General features: G+C 41.1%; 1 protein-coding gene across 1 annotated transcript in view; it reads right to left on the bottom strand.

Moving 5' to 3' along the window:
* si:dkey-247m21.3 (5-hydroxytryptamine receptor 4) overlaps positions 1-20,988 on the bottom strand; it is a 74,701-nt gene continuing 53,713 nt past the window's right edge. The window contains exon 7 of the mRNA XM_034709036.1: positions 1-2,037. Coding sequence (XP_034564927.1) covers positions 1,944-2,037 — 94 coding nt within the window. The 3' untranslated portion in view covers positions 1-1,943. The remainder of the gene's footprint in view (positions 2,038-20,988) is intronic.

Raw genomic sequence — 20,988 nt, 5'->3', positions numbered from 1 at the left:
TTCATAGTCAAAGTCTCTGTTTATTTATCATCTTCATCACAGAAAATAAAAATGAAACACTAACAGTGGACTATCAAAAGCTGTCACACTGACAGAATGTTTCTTTAGCTTGTCATGTTTGAAGCCAGACTCTGGGGTTGTGCATTGAAAATCAAACCTACAGATAATGAGTGAACTGTTGTTTTTTGAGGTGGATATCAGAGAACAGATGAAATGCAAATATCAGTGATGACAGAAAGAAGGCAGCTGAGTTGGTTTCACACCTCTGTGTTGATCTCTTAAATGTGTTCTGATGGATGGAGAGAAGCTGTGCAGATATGTAAAGTAGCATCAAACATTTAAGGAGAGTTGAGAGCTGCCAAACCTACAGAGGGAAATAGTTCTGCAGTCCTATACCCAGTTGAAGTGTTGAAGCTTTTGGCCATTTTGTACTTATTCTGTGTTCCTTCCCAACACTGGCTTCTGGTGTCATTTTCTTAATTTGGGTGGAAACATAATCTATAAATCTCAAAACCTTCTGCCTCTATTTTGTGAATACAGCAACTAAGAGAAGCTGTTCTGGAGAACATATCAGGGAAAAAGTAACCAATTTCAAAATCAAAATGACTTATGTTAGAGCTTAAAAACTGTGAAATGTGCCCATCTTCATATTTAGAGTCTGTATTTTTGAACAGAAATAGTATGAACATTAGACCTAAATCATCAACAGTGAATGTGTTGTATTTTAATGACCTCAGCTGGACAATATTTGTGGAGAGAAATATCAAAGTTAGTGGTTAAAGGAAAATAAATAGATGCAGAACAAACAAGAAAAGCTTGAGGACCAAACTTCAAATGACACATCACCTCTGCTCATATCAAAACATTTTGTCTCAGAACTTTATGTGATCCATGTACAATGTATGAAACATGTAGGACACATGTATCTGTTTATGTTTGCACGATCACTGTTTGTGCTGTATTCTAAATTATTTAAAGCTAATTTACCACTGCCACTGTGGTTTATTGCAGTCTGACAGTGATGTCCATAAATGGGATTGATCACCTCCACCATGCTGCTCTATAAAAGCAACAAGGCATCACTATAAAAGATGTAAAACCTTTAACTCAGACAGGTAAGTGCAACATTATTCTATGTGCCATGAAAGGTTTGTAAAAGTTTTCCATCACAATGATTGATGACAGAACAGTTTACATGAAGTTGTGCTTCATTACAAACCTCTGATATCCCATCCTATGAACCTTTGGTGCTGCAAAACTAAAGCTGAAACATATAGGAATAAAAAAGTCCACTTTTGACGTAACATTCATCTCATGAGAGCGCAGCAAAATGCACTGAACTCTTATTTAAAAGGACCTGTGGCCAGCTGTATGTGCAGCTGCAAATTAGCTCTGAAATGTCATCTTCTGGTTTTACAACAAAGTGCCAAGAAAGCCAAGAAGAAGTCATGATGAAATGTTTAAAGACATGATGCCCTTTGCTTTTCCATCATGTTATGCAGATTTCTGCTCACAGTCTGTTGTAGTTTTGTTAGATTTGTGGCACTGGAATGTTGCTTTGATCACTACATTGTGTGATCCAGAAACCCCACAGAGAGGATCAGGTCCTCCAGTCTAAAAAACAGAATCCTGGACATCCAGCATGTTGGCAGTGTGCTTCAATAAGTATCAGTTCATAAGTACTTCTCAACCAGTACAGAAACTCAATACATTTCAGGTTCTCCTTTAGAATCATCAAGAGTTAAAATGGACTTCCTGCACGTCAGACGCCAAACAATGGTGCCTCTGACCTTTACATGACCCTCATTAGCATCTACATACATAAAAAGTTCTCTTATGTTGGTGCTGGATCAGGTCATTCACAGTAGGCTGTTCAGATCACAGAGGCTAACCAGAAGGTTTCTCACGGCAGCTGATGACATCACAAATCTGTCCAGTCAGCCTCATAGTGGTCCAAGAGAGTCCTGGGACTCGTGTTCATTGGCCAGTATTGTTCGACCATTGTCACTGTAGCTGCGGTTCGGCAGGAAGGACAATCTGTAAAAGAGACAAAGAGTTCTGTAGTTTAGTTTTACAAAGTATAATTCCAGCATTCAGACTCTTAAGGATTTTAAAAAACTGGCATCCACTTCTAGTTTTAAAAAGTAACTTTTTATTTCTGTTTCCTCTTGACTTTAAATGGGACTACCTCAATTTATAGTTTGCTCACTATTGGAGACACTCAAGGAAATAACCTGGTTTGAGATCTCCAGGTCACTTAAACTAGCATTACTCTGTCACACATCTGACATCCCTGTTGCCAAGAGTAACAAGTTGAGATTTATCAAATTGGACATGATTGCTGGAAATAAATGCATGGCTGTATTATGGAAAAGTTCAGATCCCCCTCTCCTTCTATGTGACCCAAAGGACTTCACTTGTATATGGCAACAGCAACATTTTTCCCTTAAACTGAAAAGAAAACCACCTCTTGGATAAATATTGGTCTGATTTCAGGAACCACATGAGTTCACAGTCCCTAGAGGGTTAGGAACAGGAACTTTCTGATATGTATCACTATCACATGTTCAAACACACTGCTGAATTTGTACTGTCTTTAATCTTCCTCACATTACCTTTCAGTGTTGCCCTTGTCTTAGGCTGAGAGGGTCACAAAGGATGACTTTTTCATTTTTATTGAACTCTTTTTATTTCTTCTACTTTTTTTTTATTATTACCATTCAATTGTTACGTGTTTATTACCTAGCTTTCTTACTGATCTTCTGGTTGTGTAAGATGCTTGATTCTGATTGGTCAAAACCCCTTCACAACGGTTGTAACTTTGACCAATATGATCAACACCAGAGGCACACTGATCACGTCATATCAAATCAAGAGTTTCAGCACATGTTGCTTCTGCTTGTTGACACCATAGACCGCAGGGCGAGTTAAAACCGTTAGTTTCTATTATCTATTATCCATCTACATCAAAACAATGTGGCTATAACAGTAGTTTCAATTAGCATGCTAATGAGGCTGGCTAAACAACATGGATATTTACACCTTGGATCCTGTCCAGCATTCCTAGCAACGAGCAGAGAGGGTGAGAGCAACTTTGAGTTACTGATCTCTACAACAAACTTAAATAATGAGCGGTGGTGATGACAGCAGCAGTGGTCATACATGACATTTGCCTTGTTTGTTTTTAAAGGTTCGGCAGCCGCAGAGCTCAGAGAACAAGGAGAGCTGGATAAGGACAGCTTAATGTTAAATCGACCGCAACAGGGATATAAGAATCCATTGCCATGGAATGCTAACTGCAGTGGAATCACTGGGACTATTTTATTAAAACTGTATACATAAAGCTGCAGTTGGTAGGAATGGTGTAAATAACTGTACTTTTTTTCTGCTGGGTTTGGAGAAAAGGTCATAATACCAATCAATACTCATCTGTAAGTGAAGTAATTTGAGTTTATGGTGAAATCTCTGTGTTCTCCAATACCTTTGTATCAAGCTATGTTATTATTCCCCTCGTTCCCGTTATCACGGACCAATCAGAGCTACCCCTAAGTCTCTGTCCTGATTGATCGAGTGGAGGCCCCACTACGTCGCCCTGATTGGCTGGGAAGCCACTACTTCCTCATAGAACCAAGTGTCAACCTCCAGTCTCACGCTATGAAGCCCATGCAGAAGTGCTAAAAACTGCAGTTCATCGAGAATCTTGAGGCTGGCTGCAGAAACACTGAAAACCACATACACACCAATTCAAAAAGACGATCTTTGCAGCATTAATAAACATGTTTACAGCCTGGTTCAAAAAACAGCTTGGGTCTATGTAGCTAATTTCTCTATCGGCACACACTGTACGGGGTGAGAATTTTTTTCTAAGGACATGACTGACTTGACTCCCGAACAGGAACACATAGCTGTTGGCTAGGAGGCTCAAACTCCGCCTCTTAACATCACACTATGACTGGTTGAGTTCAGCATTTCCAATATGGCTGTCGCCGACGATTTGCTTCATAACAGCGCTCAGGAACAGATGGATGATGTCACAGATACTACGTCCATTATTTATACAGTCTATGCATAGAACGCACACAACAATCTTTGTGGGCGTGGTTAGGACAGCAGAGAGGGGAGGGATAGTGCTGACATTGGAAATCTCTCTCAGAACTGATGTTTATATCACGACTACCAACAGCAGCTTTAAATCAATTCAAATCAATGAATAATCTTTTAATCAATGTTTGTTTGTATTGTAAGTTAGCAGCCGGGTAATAAGTGGCATAATGTATGGTTAGCATGGTGGTTATGGACAATAGAATCTTGACAGGGTGAGACAAGACCCTGACGCCAAGCTGTGGTGTTTTTAAATTTACAACAGTTCTGTGCATTCTTCTGTGTATTATATTTTCTTCATTATTAAAAACCAATTAATATATTGTTTAATATATATATAGTTTGCAGAGTCTGACATTCCTACACTTGATCTAAATTACCCACCTACTGTATATGTACAAGATGTTCACAGGAAATGAAGCAGCATAGCCCAGTGTTACTGTGTAAACCTCATTACAGTGCCTCACTGTGAACTCTCCTACAGTTATGTCAGAGCAGAGAGGAGAGTAAAGGAGAGTTTTGTGGCCATCGTTGTGTCTTTGGTGAAACTGCAAATTTACTCAAACTAACTCTCACTCCAGGGACATAGCAAAAACATGGAAAACTGTCACCTACTCTAAGTAACTAATTCATCTTTCCCTCTGTTGGAAGACTGCATGACCCAAACGACTCAGAACACATGCTTCCTAACAACAGAAGCACACAACTGGAGTCAGGTTATGAGTCTCTGTTATTATCAGTCCATTCAAGACAATGACAAAACACACACATTTACATACAATTACACACTCACTCACACACGCTGTGACATGTAGAAGCATGTCCAGGGTCAGGAGGTGACGGGTATACATAAACAAAAATGTTCTCCACCTCTTGCTCTTCTGTGTTTGTGTGTTTTTTTTTCTGCACAGACTGTCTGTTTACCATCCAAACACACTCTGTCGCTGTCTCCCTGTGTGTCTCCCTGTCTGACTTTCACACAGCCACAGATGGGATTCTCACAGCCACCAAGTAAGAGAGCGAGTCTAGACAATACTGACCTCCTGAGATTAAGAGGAGGAAACTTAGAGAAACAGTCATCAGTATTAGAAAAAAAAAACTTAGAAATACGAGTCTGAGGTTAGAAATCTTGCCACAAAAATTCAACAATTTCCCACGATTTGAATTGGTACACACACAAAAAAAAAGCACTGGCAAATATCTTGCAGAGGAAATGTAACGGCTTGTCTACACCCCAAGTATGCCGGGGTCACACTGCGAGCTCTCTGAGTGTACATTCCTGAACTTAAGTAATTAAGTTGTCTGAAAAAGAGGCACTAGGTCAACAACAAGCCTCTGTCAAAAGATGTTCTTACCGCCTTGAGGAACATTAGAAGTTTATTGAGTTTATCTTAATTGAATTTTCATGGTGAAATCCTTAAATAGACCCTACAGCAAAGTCTTTTCTTTTTTAATCCACTGCGCTTTACACAGCAAAAACTAATCCCTGCTTTTCAAAGTACTCTGGACCTTGAATGGGTGTATATAAAATGTTGATGCAATATCTTTTTCAGGATCAAGTCAATATTAACTCAGTTATAAACAAACACATGCTCACACTCTGCAGGACTGGATTTTCTTACATCTGAGTCACTTTCAGCTTCATACAACTGCATAAGACTGATTCATGTTTAATTAATATATACAAATGGCCAAAATACATATGTGCCACTGATGGTTCCACATGAGGTTGAGACTCAGGTCACTTCACTGCACCTACATATATGGTTCTGTTCAGAAGCAAAACATGAACATGTTATCTTTAAATCTTATCCGCAAGGGCCATGCAGATGTTATGACTACACATATCAGATGATACATGACACTTACACTCAAACACATTCAATTTATGAATCCAATGCACAGCACATATCTTCCCTCAGAAGTTCAGAGTAGCAGTGTAGTGTAAATTTGGTATGTTTTATTAGCTCAAAACAGCCTTAGAGCAGAATATTCCCAGATTCAAAAAGAGAGGATAGGGAGAGTTGGAACTTTCCCACCAGTAAAATCAAATCGTATAACATCAGTTTCATGAAGAAACCACTGGGCTATTGCTTAAATAGTTTAGCAGTTAACTCCCACCAGAGCTTTCCCTTCAACGTCTTCTCTAATCTGTCTCACTCCCTGCTTTTCTACTTTAAACTGAGAAAAAAGGAAAAGGTGAGGGATTTCTGTTGCAGTGCGTGTGCATTTTGTTTAGTCTGAGGGCATTGAAAAGGTTGTCTGAGGGTATGTCAGCTGTCAGTTGTGCATGGTCAGAAAGAGAGAAACAAGAAGTGACTTGTGGTATGTAACTAATGTCTCTCCTGGGAATCATAGAGTATGTTCCTGTTTCTAATCTGATCGTATGAGCCGCAACTAAACCTGAAGTGAACTGCGGGGTATTGAGGGCAGTGGTGATGCTAAAATTTGAACTCTATTGTGTGAGAACTTTTTATACAGTAGTTTGTATTGATGCTTTATGCAGTAGAGTCCACCACTTTTCCCTTCAAGTTGTCTTTTCCTGGATTCAGACTCTTCCCTCACAAGAGGGATTTCTAGGGAATGATGTCAAATGTAATCCAGCCCATTTCTCACTAACATCACTGCCATCAGTTAGCCACATGCTAATTCTTCTACCACCTCACATTACACATTTAACCAGCGAAGCACAGCAATAAACATGATCTCATTATTCAAACTATGTTAAATCAGCAAGGCATGCAGATTCTCCTCAATACAACCTACACAAAGTGAAGAATGACTTCCCCCATGCACAGTATGAAATTAGATCTCAGTGCTTAGAATAATTGACTGACTTCTTTATTAAATTGTGTGTTTGCTCTACTGAGCTGAAAATAGAATCACTAGCTGTTCTTTTTTTTTTACTTTTGACAAAGTACCAGCTCTAGGACTGTTTGCCAAGGTAGCTGACCACACTTGCTATTACCATGGTAACCTTGAGTGAGAAACTGTGGCTAGGTGGACACAAGCCTCCATCATAAGGGTGTTACACTCTAAATGCAGAGGAGTATTGTAAGTCATTGAGATTAAGGTTTTAAAAGGAGTTTATTCATAATGATATCTACAATCTAAGGGCTCCTTTAGTGGAGACGTTCCCACCCGAGCAGCAGCTCTCAGAAAACAAGGTGCTGAAAAAAAAAACACAGAACAGGTCATGTATTTCACTCACTGCTCAAAAATGCATGTGGTACTTTTATGCTGCCAGATTTCTGTTATTCACCAGTCAGTTTGATATGTGGCTGCATTCCAGTCTGACAAATTGAAATGTAGATCAAGATACAAATCAAAGAGGTACATACTCTGGGAAAGATCTTGAAAATTGATACAACTTGAAGTCCCCTGATGTGATTTTTTTGGTGGAGGGGCTTACTAGGCAAAAGGAGGTTTAACTGACAGCAGGCCTTTGAAAGAAGGCTTTTAGATATTAAATAAATATTCATTGTTTTAATTATTTGTTTGCTGTTGTTTGTTTATATTGGCCATTTCCTGTACTCCCAGCTGTGCTGTGTCAACAGTTTGCTTCAGACTTGTGATTATTTTCTGATGGGAAACTGCCTTGTTTTTTCCTGCTTATTTCATTTTCTTGCAAAAAATTGTGCATGAATGACAAAATATAAGATTTTATAAATACAAATACATAACATTAATACAAGCCCTTAAATATAGAGGAGCAGCAGATGTCTACCATTCAGCTTGCGTAAGGGTGTAACACAATTTTGATATTCTAAAATATTGGGATAAGAGATGTTCCAAAGCAACTAATTTGCTAGTCATTTGAATGGGAGTTAAAATTCTGACTAGCTGACTAGTCCAAAGGCAAGAAAAATTCAGAGAATTGAGCACAATTCTATTAACAAGACTAGACACAGTATATCAGGTGTGTAAGTAAATGATGTCAACAGGTTTGCTGAATATGGCAAATGTTAGCAGAGCTAGCAGCCCCAGCCTTCAGTTCTCCCTGCATATTAAAGCTCCTGTGAGGAACTCTTTACTTATGTTGATTTTGGCACCCCCTGTTGACAAAGTAATACCTCCTGTCTCTTTGCTGATTTAGTCCTATAAATCAACACATCCTGTTATCTTTTGACAGGGAAATGTATCAATTACTGTGAATATCTGCTGAGGAAAATATTAAAAAAGGCTGTTTCTTCAGTGTGCTGATCAGACACCTACCTCCTTGCAGCTGTTACTAGCATTTCAAAATTTGTTATAGGAACTGCTTATCTTGTTCCTGTTGGTCTTGTTTGCATTTGCAGGTGATAAATATTCATCACTGTTAATTTCAGTCAGTTTCATGACCATCTCAAAACTCCTCACAGGAGCTTTAACTTCCACATGCCTGTATTTATTACGTATCTCTCACCAAGTTAACCAGACACAACCCGCCACTCCCTTAATCAAACCGCGCAGAGCTACGAGATACCATCTGTCATCTGTGAATGTTAACTGGCAGCCAGTGGCTGTGCTACAGCCCAGACACAACATATGCCCCTGTTTCAGGTCTACATTATTCAAATATGAATAACTAGTTTAATGGACTAGTTATTCTGGGTAGGACTAGTGAAGGTGATGATTCATGACCTGACTGTGATGATATTTCATCAGTTTACATGGTAACAGTGATTTTGTGTTGTATTGAAGCCTCAGGCCGCTAGCTGGCAGCAGGCATTCAGCCTTTTGACTCTACCCTTCCTAGAGTCTTCAGGAAGAAGTTGAAGTAAAGGTGCTGGACTATCTCAGCTCAGCAGGGTGCATTGGCAACAGCCGCATGCGGAAGTGCCTCTAGAAGCGACTGGCCAGACCTACATCCTAACAGAGCTTGTGACATAGCGCAGACCTGCAGAAAGTAAACAGACTGCGGTATGCATTTGAAAATACATCACCCAGTTCATTTCAAACAATACAGTGGATTCAAGGGACCTCCCTGCTGTGAAAGCTGACATCTTGGTTGTGTAAGAAAAGGCTGCAGCTGTGCTCTTGCGTCGTCATCTTATAGAACACAACCTATTTCTTAATAAAAGACTATCATTTGTCAGATGTATCTGAAGTTGGCGGGAACCGTTTATAGAGGCTCCAGACCCAGCAGCCGTCGAAAATGAATATGAGCTGGGTGATGGGTTAGGCTGGTAAATTTGTGCTGTGGGAGCCAAAACTCGGCCACGACCACAAGGACTTCCCACAGATGTTCACAAGAGCGATGCTAGCACAGAAAGCACTGGCCAACAAGCCAGATGCACAGAGAACCAGGATGACTGGAAACTTCTCTGGAGGGCTCATCTAGGACGACCAAATACACATCCTGCCACTGTTGAAAAGTGCTTACTCATTGGTAGATGAATATTGGGTATCTATTAATACAACTTATATAATACTAATAGGACATGCAACACTCACATATGTTTGTTTTGATTTGGTGCAGAATAAATATTTAATAAAGAATAACTTTGAAAACAAGAACTCCCCGATACTTTAAGAAGTTATGATCATAAATTTGCAATAAACAATTGAATCATCCCTGACCCTTTGGATATCAAAGTGACATCAAGCACTTCTCAGAGTTGAGGATCAATGCAGGGTTTTAGTAAATTCAGAGGCTGAATGTTTCATGCTAATAAATTACAGTCAATTAAACTGAATGAGATGATGTTTCTTATCTCATTTTTTGCATACTGTGTGCTTGCATGTCTGCTGTGAGTTAACTACTATCTTGTTATTGCTGTCTGAATAGATGAGAAATCCCCTTCCATGCACTATCTCATTTCTATTCCACGAACCATTCCAAACTCCCGTCTCCATCTCAATCACAAAATAACATCTCTGTCCTGTACTACAGACATCATGTCACTACTGTGAAAACATCATCTGATCTGTAATGCGACCTTAAGACAGATCAGCAGGAGATAGAGAAGCGGTTTGTGTTCCTTTCATTTTGGGCTAATATCTTTCAGGGACATTAAATAATCAAATTTCACTCTCATCAAATTGCTGAGGACTAAAGCAGTGAGAGAAGAGAGCTGATGAAGAGGGGAGATATAGCGGGTTTTCTCAGGGACACCGAGGAGCAGTGCAACAGGATGTCGAGTTAGCGTTAGCCTGAGAGGAAAGTGTTAGCATTTCAACCCACAGGCAAGCATTTTGAAAATCTCAATCTTGACTTTTCAGGTTTTGGCTCATGTTGCTTTGAGAGATCACCAAAGAAAATGGTCTGCAGGCGTGTCCAAAGTATGGCCCGGGGGCCAATCGCGGCCCAAGGTCCATTTATTGATGGCCCCAAGCTTCCATATTAAAATGTGTTATTTATAGCAAATAAATTGATCACCTTCTGAATCATTTGTAAATTTGCAGTTTCTTTCAAGCTCACAAACAAAACTAAAGTCAATCCAGAAACGTCTCAAAAAGCTTCATATGGACTACCTGCCTAAAAGCCAAAGCTCTGGGAATTCTGCAAGACAGCAATAAAGAAGAAACACAAGAACTCTTAAAGTGGACAGGTTTTCAAATTAATGTTTTTATCCTGATGTGAAAATGTTCTTAATGAAAAGTTCAGAAGATACAAAAGAGGACACAAGACAAGATCAAAATTATGAAATTGTACAGAAAAGGCAAAATTTGATGAATAAAAATCGTTCAGAACACAGGAAAATAATTATTTAGTTCTTAAAATGTTGTCTGCTGGTCAGAAAAGTCTTAAAAACAACATGAAAAAGAAGTGTGATGAAATCCAGATCATGATCCTGCCATAGGAAAATAATGAAACAATATTTTTTCCCATATTGCCCGACCCGAATGAAAAACATTTTCCCCCAGAAGAAGATAACATTTGCTGAGGTTTACATGGCTTGTGGAGAACTAAGGACTTCCTAGTTACTGTTTCATTGAGATTAAAAAAATAAAAAAATGTTATCAAATAGAGATTTCATATATAACCTTTATGATTCCTAAGTCTCAGTAGGAGCCACTGGCCCTGAGGTATTCTGATAACATCATATGTGGCCCTCTTTGAAAAAATTTTGGACACCCCTGTCTATAGTATTTAAGAATTACAGGCTAAACAATTTCTGTGTTCATTTTTTCTTTCTACACACACTCCAAAACATCTGTCCAAGCACACACACACACACACACACGCACGCACGTAAATGTAGAAGAGCAAGAACAGACAGGAGCCTTGCTTGGACAGCTCCAGAACCCAAGGGAAATTCAGCTGCTACCTGGCAATGTGAATTCATTCTGTATCCCATATCACAGCCAGTAAGTCTTCATCATTTCCAGGACAACAAATATTTCTGGACAGATCTATTGGGAGTCAAAGAATGAAACTTTGGACACAAAATCAAAGCTTGGAGCTAGTTTTCTTCAGTTTAGGCGTACCTTAGTTGTTTTGACAGTAAATCTTAAAAACCGAGCTAGGACTGTTACACAAAAACAAGAAGAAGAATTACAGGAGTGCAAACATTTTGCGATGAATTATGAGACCCTTTGTGTTTAAACAACACAAAATGGCAAGATGACTCTGCAATATATCACAGAAGCTTGGGTTGGTTTTGTTTTGATAATGCTTTTTCAATGTGTGGATACACTACAGTACACTCGGGCACATTGAAAATATTTGTACAACTCCAGAGATCCAGAATTTTGCTCCAACTGTTTTTTACACATTGCTGTAAACAACGTCAACCCCCTCTGAAAATGACTTTTTCTCCTGCTGGTAAACACATCCGATCTCCGCTGCTCTTATCCAGGCCAGCCTAATTTCTCAGGCAGACGACTCTTTCCATAACCTCCAGTCATTCCAAAATTAAGATTCTCTGTCTTCCTGAGACAAAGCCAAATGAAAACATAGAGGGAGACAACAGAACATCAGCCTATAAATAGAAAGTACCCTGTAAAGATAAATGCCTGTGGTCAAAATGTCCACAGTATTGTAACATTAACACAACAGGAAAAGACAAAATGAACAGTGATAGGACTATTTTCATGGTATTTGTTGTTTTATTTGTGTGTGTGTGTGTGTGTGTGAACCTTTCCTTCCAGAAGCTCATCAAACAGACCTTCTCAGAATTTGTGACAGTGGAGGATGGGGACCTGAGCCAAAATACACATACTAAATGCTGAAGTCTATCTTTTGTGATCACTGCATCTGCATTCCGATGCCCACAGAGAGCGTCTTCAATAAAAATGTAATGTTGAAACTGACTGACTGAGACACAAACTGCTCTTCAGAATTAATCCAGACCGCTTCCCTCTATGAGTTTGATCTGGGTTTCCAGGACAGAAAATCCTCTGTGTTTCATGTTTGGTTTTGCAGCAGCAGCAATTTATACTCATAATGTCGTTTCAGTGAATGACCTCAGCTTCTCCCGGCAGATTTAAATTCAGCACAGACTTCATGAATATATGAAATGTTAATTTTATCAGCATCACTGCACTTTTCAAATCTGGACTTCACTTATTATGTTTTAAATAAGTGTCTATAGCGATAACATTTATGCCATATTTAAGATCCTAAATTGTTTCCCTATGTCTCCATGTGTCTGTTCAGTGTCCATGACACAGTGAGCAGGGGATTTAAAAAAAACAACTTCCTTACTCTAAATCAGGAATTTATATGATTTAGAATTTTGGACCTGATCCCCCTCTTCCTACTGATGTTAAATTAGGTCACATCCTGCTCAGAGATTAACTACCTGATAGTGAGATGCTGCTTCTATTTTAGACTTTATGTCCGTGTGTTTGCATATGCATTTGTGTGTGTGTGTGTGTGTGTGTGTGTGTGTGTGTGTGTGTGTGTGTGTGTGTGTGTCAAAATGAAAGGTAGGCATATTTGCCTCTATTTGCATTCATAATGTAATATCCTTTCTATTGGGTGGAATTAGAGTAAACAATTGATTTACGGGAGACAGTCAATATAAGATGCATAAGGTCATTGGTAGCAGGGTTCCAGTTTGCCTTAGCAGTAAAATCACACTGCAGGGTTAGGTTGCAACCTACTGCCCTTTGCTGCGTGTCATTCCCTACTCTCTCTTCACAGTTTTTTTTACTCTATCCACTGTCCTGTCTCTAACTAAAGGCTTAAAATCCCCCCAAAATATATAAATGAAATGAAATATATTTTTTAAAAGGGTCATTTGTTGCAGTAGCTGTGTCTGCAGTGACTTGGCTTGATAACCATGGGGCCACCCATTGTAGAACCAAAGTACAGATGTTGAGCTGGAAGCCTGAAGTGCAAGCTCAATTCCCGGGCACATGCTGAGGAGCATTGAGCCAAGCACAAACTCCCCAACTTTTCTGGGCACCTGTGTGCAGCCTCCTCACTCTGACATCTCTCATTGTTGCATGTCCTTTTTGGACCTGGTTTCCTCATGTACTTCTGGCCTATGTGTGTGTTGAATGTTAAATGACAGAATATCAAAATTGGAATTAATAATGTATGTCTCATTTCTCTTCTTCAATATTGGTTGGACTTTGGACTGGGCAACACAATGAGCTTTTAAGATATAACAATACATTTTCAAGCAACACATAATGTAAGACAATATTGTTTATATTAATGTATATATATAAAAAAGTCCCCCTTCAACTACTCCCCCTCTCCCCCTCTTGTGAAACCAAAAATTAAAAACCAGCCCTGCCGCTGTATTCTGTACAGACTGGTAAAAACAGGTTGCAGTGTAACGTTTAAGCACAATGAATATCTTCCACCATGTAGAACAGAGCCACAAAGTGCAGTACGAAGAGTGTGTGTAGAGCCACAGTTCTTTATGGCAAGGTAAAGTCTGATTTATACTTCTGGGTCGAGTCGTGGCCGTAGCCTACGCCGTAGGTCTGCGTAGGTCTCCTGTACCTATGCAGAGGCCTACCAATGTAGCTGGCGTCCACCTCCTCCAAAACTTAACTACGCGTTGAATCAACACGGACCGCAAATCCTACAATTGGTCCGCTCCGTGGCTTTGTATTTCCCACATTTACAACACTTCCGGGATACCCGCACATCGGCCGTGTATTTCATCTCCTCCGACATGTCCTCTCTATTCTTCATGTAATCATGTATGAGGTTAAGGTGTTAACTTAAATTCGGGAGCAGGACCACGCCTAAACCACACCCTCAATCACCTGACAAGCCTACTTAAACGTAGCAAGACTACTCAACCGCTCGTCTGTTGCTCTTCGACCCGCCCTCCCTCACCTTGCTCTGCTTCAATTGCGTTTTTTTTTCTTACCCCTTACTACTCAACGCTCTTTTGTGCCCTTGTCTAATTCCAGGTACTGCCTGGGATCAAGATCAGCTCCGGCTAGGATAACGCTGAGACGTAATACCCATCCTGAGTCTCCATCCGCTGGGCTATACGACGCACAATAAATCATTACATGTTCAAACTTATATTCTCGTGTGGCGTGGTCCTTGCTAGTGAACTGTATGATAAACAGCAACATGTATCAGCTGTAGATTAACATAACACGCTGGGAATCGCTGTGAAAAAGTAAACAGAGATCGCAGCGGGCCGGGAACCGGTGACCCGACCATTGGAGAGACCACACTGCCCCCAAGTGTTTTGGAGGAGTATTGATCTGAATACACAGTCATTTATCAAGTCTCTGATTAAAGGCTGATTTATACTTCTGCGTCTCCCCTACGCAGCAGGGGCTGACGCGGACATGAGCCCCACATACTTGTGCGTCGGTTTGTCCGTGTCGCACAGCCATTCTCCTCCGAAACGCATGAGGGCAGAGTTTCAGAGCGTGTTGTGTTAATCTACAGCTGATACATGTTGCTGTTTATCATACAGACATGATTACATGAAGAATAGAGAGGAGGAGATGAAATACACGGACGATGTGCGGCCGATGTCCGGGATCCCGGAAGTGTTGTAAATGCGGGAAAGACAAAGCCGCCGAGCGGACCAATCACAGAGCTTGCGGTCCGCGTCGGCTCTACGGGGAGTTACATTTTGGAGGAGGTGCACGTCAGCTACGTGCGTAGGGCACGGCGTAGGTACGGGAGCTACGCGGACCCCCGGCGTAGGGTACGCCGTTGATTCAACGCAGAAGTATAAATCAGCCTTTACTTGTAGGTGTAGGTGGAGAGAGCTAGCTGCTCCGGATAGTCAGTTAGCTCAGAGACTCGACAAAGAATGAATGGAGGTTACCCACGTTACCTTTATTTACTCCACCAAACATTGACCATACAATGCCAGGTCTCAACGGTGCTGTGTTCCACAATCATACATGAGAATACAAACATGAGAACAACCTACACCAACTAGTTACTGGAGGGACAGACAGAGGGTGCGTCTCTCGGTCTGAATGTAATACAAAAACTCTGCGGGCTCAGAGGGGAGCAACTTCTCTTTATGTAACCTGCTGACACAGAAAGGTGGCGTCACCTTGTGGCACTACCAAGTATTACAATATTCACACTCCGACTGTTACACGCGGCATTGTATTTCACACATTTACAGCAATTCCGGGATACCCGCCAATGGCCGTGTATTTCATCTCCTCCGACATGTCCTCTCTATTCTTCATGTAATCATGTCTGTATGATAAACAGCAACATGTATCAGCTGTAGATTAACATAACACGCTCTGAATCTCTGTGGAAAAGTAAACAGAGATCGTAGCGGGCCAGGAACCGGCGAAACGACCATTGGAGAGACCACACTGCCCTCAATCGTTTCGGCGGAGTATTGCAGCGCCACAGGGACACATCAACGCACAAGTATGTAGTTCCCACCCTCCATGTTGACCACTACTGCTTAGGGTTGACACAGAAAGGTGGCGTCACCTTGTGGCACTACCAAGTATTACAATATTCACACTCAGACTGTTACACGCGGCATTGTATTTCACACATTTACAGCAATTCTGGGATACCCGCACATCGGCCGTGTATTTCATCTCCTCCGACATGTCCTCTCTATTCTTCATGTAATCATGTCTGTATGATAAACAGCAACATGTATCAGCTGTAGATTAACATAACACGCTCTGAATCTCTGTGGAAAAGGAAACAGAGATCGTAGCGGGCTGGGAACCGGCGAAACGACCATTGGAGAGACCACACTGCCCTCAAGCGTTTCGGCTGAGTATTGAAGCGCAACACAGACACATCCACGCGCAAGTATGTAGTTCCTACCCTCCATGTTGACCACTACTGCTTAGGGTTGACACAGAAGTATAAACCAGCCTTAAGTATGCGTGGCTGTAGATGGCGAGTTCCCACTGTGTCCTCTTGTACATAAAACAAACTTCTGCAGTTGAAATCTTGCGTTGGATATGTCATTCAGTTTATTAAATGTTAAACAATAGAAGACAAAACTAATATGAAAATACCATCCATCCTATTACCACGGTCAAAAACCATATGCCCCCTTGTTCACAACACCTGTGCCAATTACTGCTGCCCTTTAAATGTGCTGAAACAATCTTTGTTGCACTCTTCATTTACCTGTGCTGAGCCTTATTAAAAAGTTTAAAAAGTGGGGAGATATTACCTGGACAGTTTCCTGCCATACTGCTTAAGACAGAGCTTCTGCTGCAGCTGTGGAACAGGATGTCTTTTTACAGCTGATAAAAACCATTGACCCAAGGTACCAGGTGCCTAGTCCCAATTACTTTGCAACAGAAGAGCACTGAAGTCAGCTGGCAAAAGTGTTGCACTTTGCGCTGACCACTGATATGTAGTCCAGCAGGATGCCTTGAATGTCACAGTACATTTCATGAAAGACTGGAAGGTGAAAAGTGCCTGTCTCCAAACCAGTTAATTTCTTCAAGATCACACTGGACAGCTTGCAGGATTCCCTCACAAGCTGGAAGCTCAGCCCAACAGGACTGATAGCCATAACAACAGTTTTCAAAGTGGTGCAACTCAACAAGTAGCAGAGGATGCAGTGTTTTGGTTACAGATGTCATCTGGACATTGTGCAATGTTGATCGAATGTATTGGAAATAAATGTTACAGGTGTAATGCACAGTACAAAGATTGCTTACATTTAACCTTAGTTATTATGACAGCATATTTACTTAACAGGTATAATATTTTTGTGTCATTATTCCAGCAGATACTGACATTGTGCCGCTGGCTCTATATAAATACACCTGTGTGACTTTTGGCATGTGTTTGATGTGCATTTGACTTAGAACTGACTTTGTATTTGGGAGGCAATTTTATTGCAGAAAAAATATTGAAATTGATATTGTCATTCAGATGTCTAGACATTCATTCTAGACATCACTAGTTGGACAAATCATCTGCTACAAAAACTCAAAAGCAGGAGCTCAAAATTTTTCTTCACATGCTTTTTATTAATATATTTATCTGTTTATTTTATTCATTTCATTTGTATTTTTTCTATTTTGATTTCACATGTATGAAAAAAGTTACAGATGAAATATTACAACAAAAAAAAAACAGGAGCTCAATTCATTCACTATATTGAGTAGGACTTGAAGCAAGAACTTCATGAATGTATATGTTTTATTAAAAAAGTGCTGTGGGTGGCTGGTGTCCCTGTCACCCTCCGCCCCCCTGCTGCCCCCTCCCCTGTGGTGGCCTGGTCCGCGGCTGCCCTCGGGGCCTGGTTTCCCGGGGTTCCCTCGTGGTCCTCTTGGGGGGTGGGGTGGTGCGCGGCTGGGGGGGTGTTACTACGGCAGCCATTGGGGTGTCCCTCCATGCCCCCGCGGCCTGGTCCATCAGTCGCAGGGCGTGGGTGGGGGGCGTGGCTGGGGGGAGTGGTCGGGCCGTCTGGGGGGGGCAGGGGGGATTGGCCCTGCCGCCTCCGCCCTCCCCCCGCTCCGGCGCGCCGGTTGGTGGGCTCTGGTCCTGGTCCTGCCCGTCTGCCTGGCTGTCTGCTCCTGGTGCCGGGCCCCCTCGGCCCCGGTGGCTCCTTTGGCTCCGTCTTGGGGGGCTGTGGGGGCGGTGTTGTGGGGGTGTCCCTTGGGGGGGCTGCGGGATCTCTCCCCCCTCGCCCCCCTTTCCTCCTACTGGGTGACCTGGGGGTCGCCCTGGGTGCTCTGGCGGTACCTGCTTGCTTCCGGTCTGGGTCCTTGGCTTGTCCCCTGGCCTGGGTCTCCCGCGGCGGGTTGGGTCCTTCGGTCTGACTGCTCTCGCGGCCCGGGTGCTGAGCCGTACCGCTCGGCTGGTCTGACCCAAGTGGTTTCATCTGCACCAGTGGTGGTCTTGTTACACAAATAGAACACAGCACGGCGGCAACCCTCTGCGACCCAAGCTTTAGTAATTGTGGACACTAAGGGTTGCTTAATCATTAGTATCACCACACAGAGTTTTTTTTTGGCATCATGGTGAGATGGTCCCTCTCCATCTAAGTGTGTTAGGTCTCTCTCTCCTTCTCTCTCCCTGTCCCTTTGTATATCCTTATGTAATCTTTCTTTCACTTTCTCTTATTTTTTTTAATTTTTTTTTTGGCCCACCTAGGTGTGCACGCCCTCTTTTACAGAACATGATATTAGCTGCCAATAAAAGATAGGCCAGAGTTCTAAGAGGGATGGTGATGGTTGCATGCACACAGTCACAAGCACAGAAGAAAAAGGTTTCCTTTCTTTTCTTTTGCTGCAAGAATAAATTGCATGAATATTTGACAGTTTGTGACAAACATGACAAAAACCAGAAATATATATGCAGACAAGAGAAAGAGAAAAAATGAAAAAAAAAAAAAAAAAAAAAAAGAGCTGTCAGTGTTTAAAGTTGTTTTCATTCAATAAAAAGTCTGTTAAGATGAAATTGAAATCAGTAATCAACATGTCTTGCCCTGATTTTATGTGGCTCTGATATAAATGTTAAACTAAACTCTGAGAGCTCTAAATCATCTTGATAAAATGGGTAGTACTATCTCACGTCATTGACAAAATATACAAACTGAGTGCCTGCAAGCTGCATTAGCTTCACATTTGCCATGCGTCATCCTCACAGCCACTTGACAACTGTATCCTCCCAATTCGCCGTCTATTTGCTAGCTGCTAGATTTCCGGTCCCTGCCTTGTCTGCCCTACACCAGTGCTCAAACTTTTGTCCCCACCACCTCCCAAAACATCCAACCTCCAGGCTCTGAATACAGGGAGTTCAAAATACTATCACATCAGTCCTCAATTTCTGCATGTAAGGTAATCTGAGAGGAGTGATGAGGTTTATAGCCTGGATGTCAAACACAATGTTCTGCAATAAAGTTTTAATCGATACAATGTGAGTTGACTGACAGAACTATCTTTCTGTTAATCAAACACACACAACTTCCTATAAAATACAAACACACATACACAGTCAGTCATTTTAACTTAAGTATGAAGAATGCAGCTTTTCAGATACTATCTTTTGGCAAAAGCTGAAACAGCTGAAAGTTTTCTGCGCCAAAATCCATCTGGAAAGCAGCAGAAGAAGAACATCAGCCCTGACAGATTTTGGCAGATCTGACAGCCAATGACACACCTCCCTTCAAGCTGCCTGTCATCTTTTATTGTCCTGTCTTAGACGATGTACTGCCTCTTATTTCTGAAGGCAAATTCAAATCTCAAATCTCAAATCTATCCAGGTTTCTGCAGGACTCTGGGGGGCTACCTACTTAATTTGCAAAAATAAATGTGCGTGGAACTGGTAACATAACTGAAACGTAACTGTTGTTTTTACAAATTAGACTTCAGTTACAAAAGAGGAAATACATTTGACTATTTTGTCTCTAATTTCTCAATGTTCAAGAACTGAGGTAAACAATGTTGGCAGGCTTTATTCACAATTACACACATGTAATTAGCTTCTTGCCAGTTTAAGTTATTAGCTCTCAGGACTTTCTAATAGTGATTTCAGTTCACGTCTCCTTCAAGGCACATATTCTTTTAGAATAAAAGCCCACTATGTGTAATCCTGTCGTGTCTTTCAAGTACTTTACAGTGGAATCAATCTGTGACCCAATTTGATGACTAACCCAAAAAAAGCTCATTATTTTCTCCTACCTGCTTGCTGTTGTCAAGGGAACAAATAGCAGAAAAACACAGAGGGCAGGACAATTTTTACAGAAACATTGAAAATGCTTGGTCAATTGGACAGCAGAGCATAAAGAAGATTGCAGAAAAGCAGGTGAGAATGTGGCGTGAAAGTAAGCAAGAAATGTTCTTCTCCTTAGTGGATGCACAGATTTTTGCAGAGTGTGTGGCTACAGAGCAGAGCAGGTAAAAAGCTGGCTCTGAAAAAACATTTTTCCTGATCAGTTAAACACATAAACAAGAAAACATCAGCTGCCTGTGCTGATTATGAGAAAATGTAATGAAATATGTCAGACACATTGACCCAGTTTGGCCTTTGTGGCCTCAGTCTCACTACATCAATTACTTCATGCTCTTGCCTTGTGTTTACGCTGTTGTTGGTCTGATGGTTACTTTATAAGCTGTGGCTTTATCAAACACTCTTCAAAAAGTTCCCTTGCAGTAAAGCAGGTAATCTGATAAACAAACATTTCCTGCACGATCCCTCAAAATCTGCTTTTCCATTTGTTAGTCATCTCCCAGGAATTATATTTGCAAACAGGACAACTATTTCAGACTAATGTGACTCATTGCTTTGAAGTTTTTATGTATACTCTGGCTCTCTGAGTCTGTTAGAGACAGTGTGTCTTCAGCTTATTCAGGGGTTCCTAAAGTGGGGGGTCACCAGGCACTAATTGGGGGTCCCGAGATGTATTTTGTTTTCAAGTAATCTAATATTTTGTATATTGTTCATTACTGAAAATCTATATTCAAGATTCAAAGGTTTTTATTGTCAATTTTCACTGTATATATGAGACATACAGGAAAAACGAGATGCTGTTCTCTCTTCCAGCTTTTAAATATCTAAAATTT

The sequence above is a fragment of the Notolabrus celidotus genome, chromosome 19 (assembly GCF_009762535.1).
Source record: "Notolabrus celidotus isolate fNotCel1 chromosome 19, fNotCel1.pri, whole genome shotgun sequence".
NCBI classification, from domain to species: Eukaryota; Metazoa; Chordata; class Actinopteri; order Labriformes; family Labridae; genus Notolabrus; species Notolabrus celidotus.
This window is presented reverse-complemented; position numbering and strand designations above follow the sequence as displayed.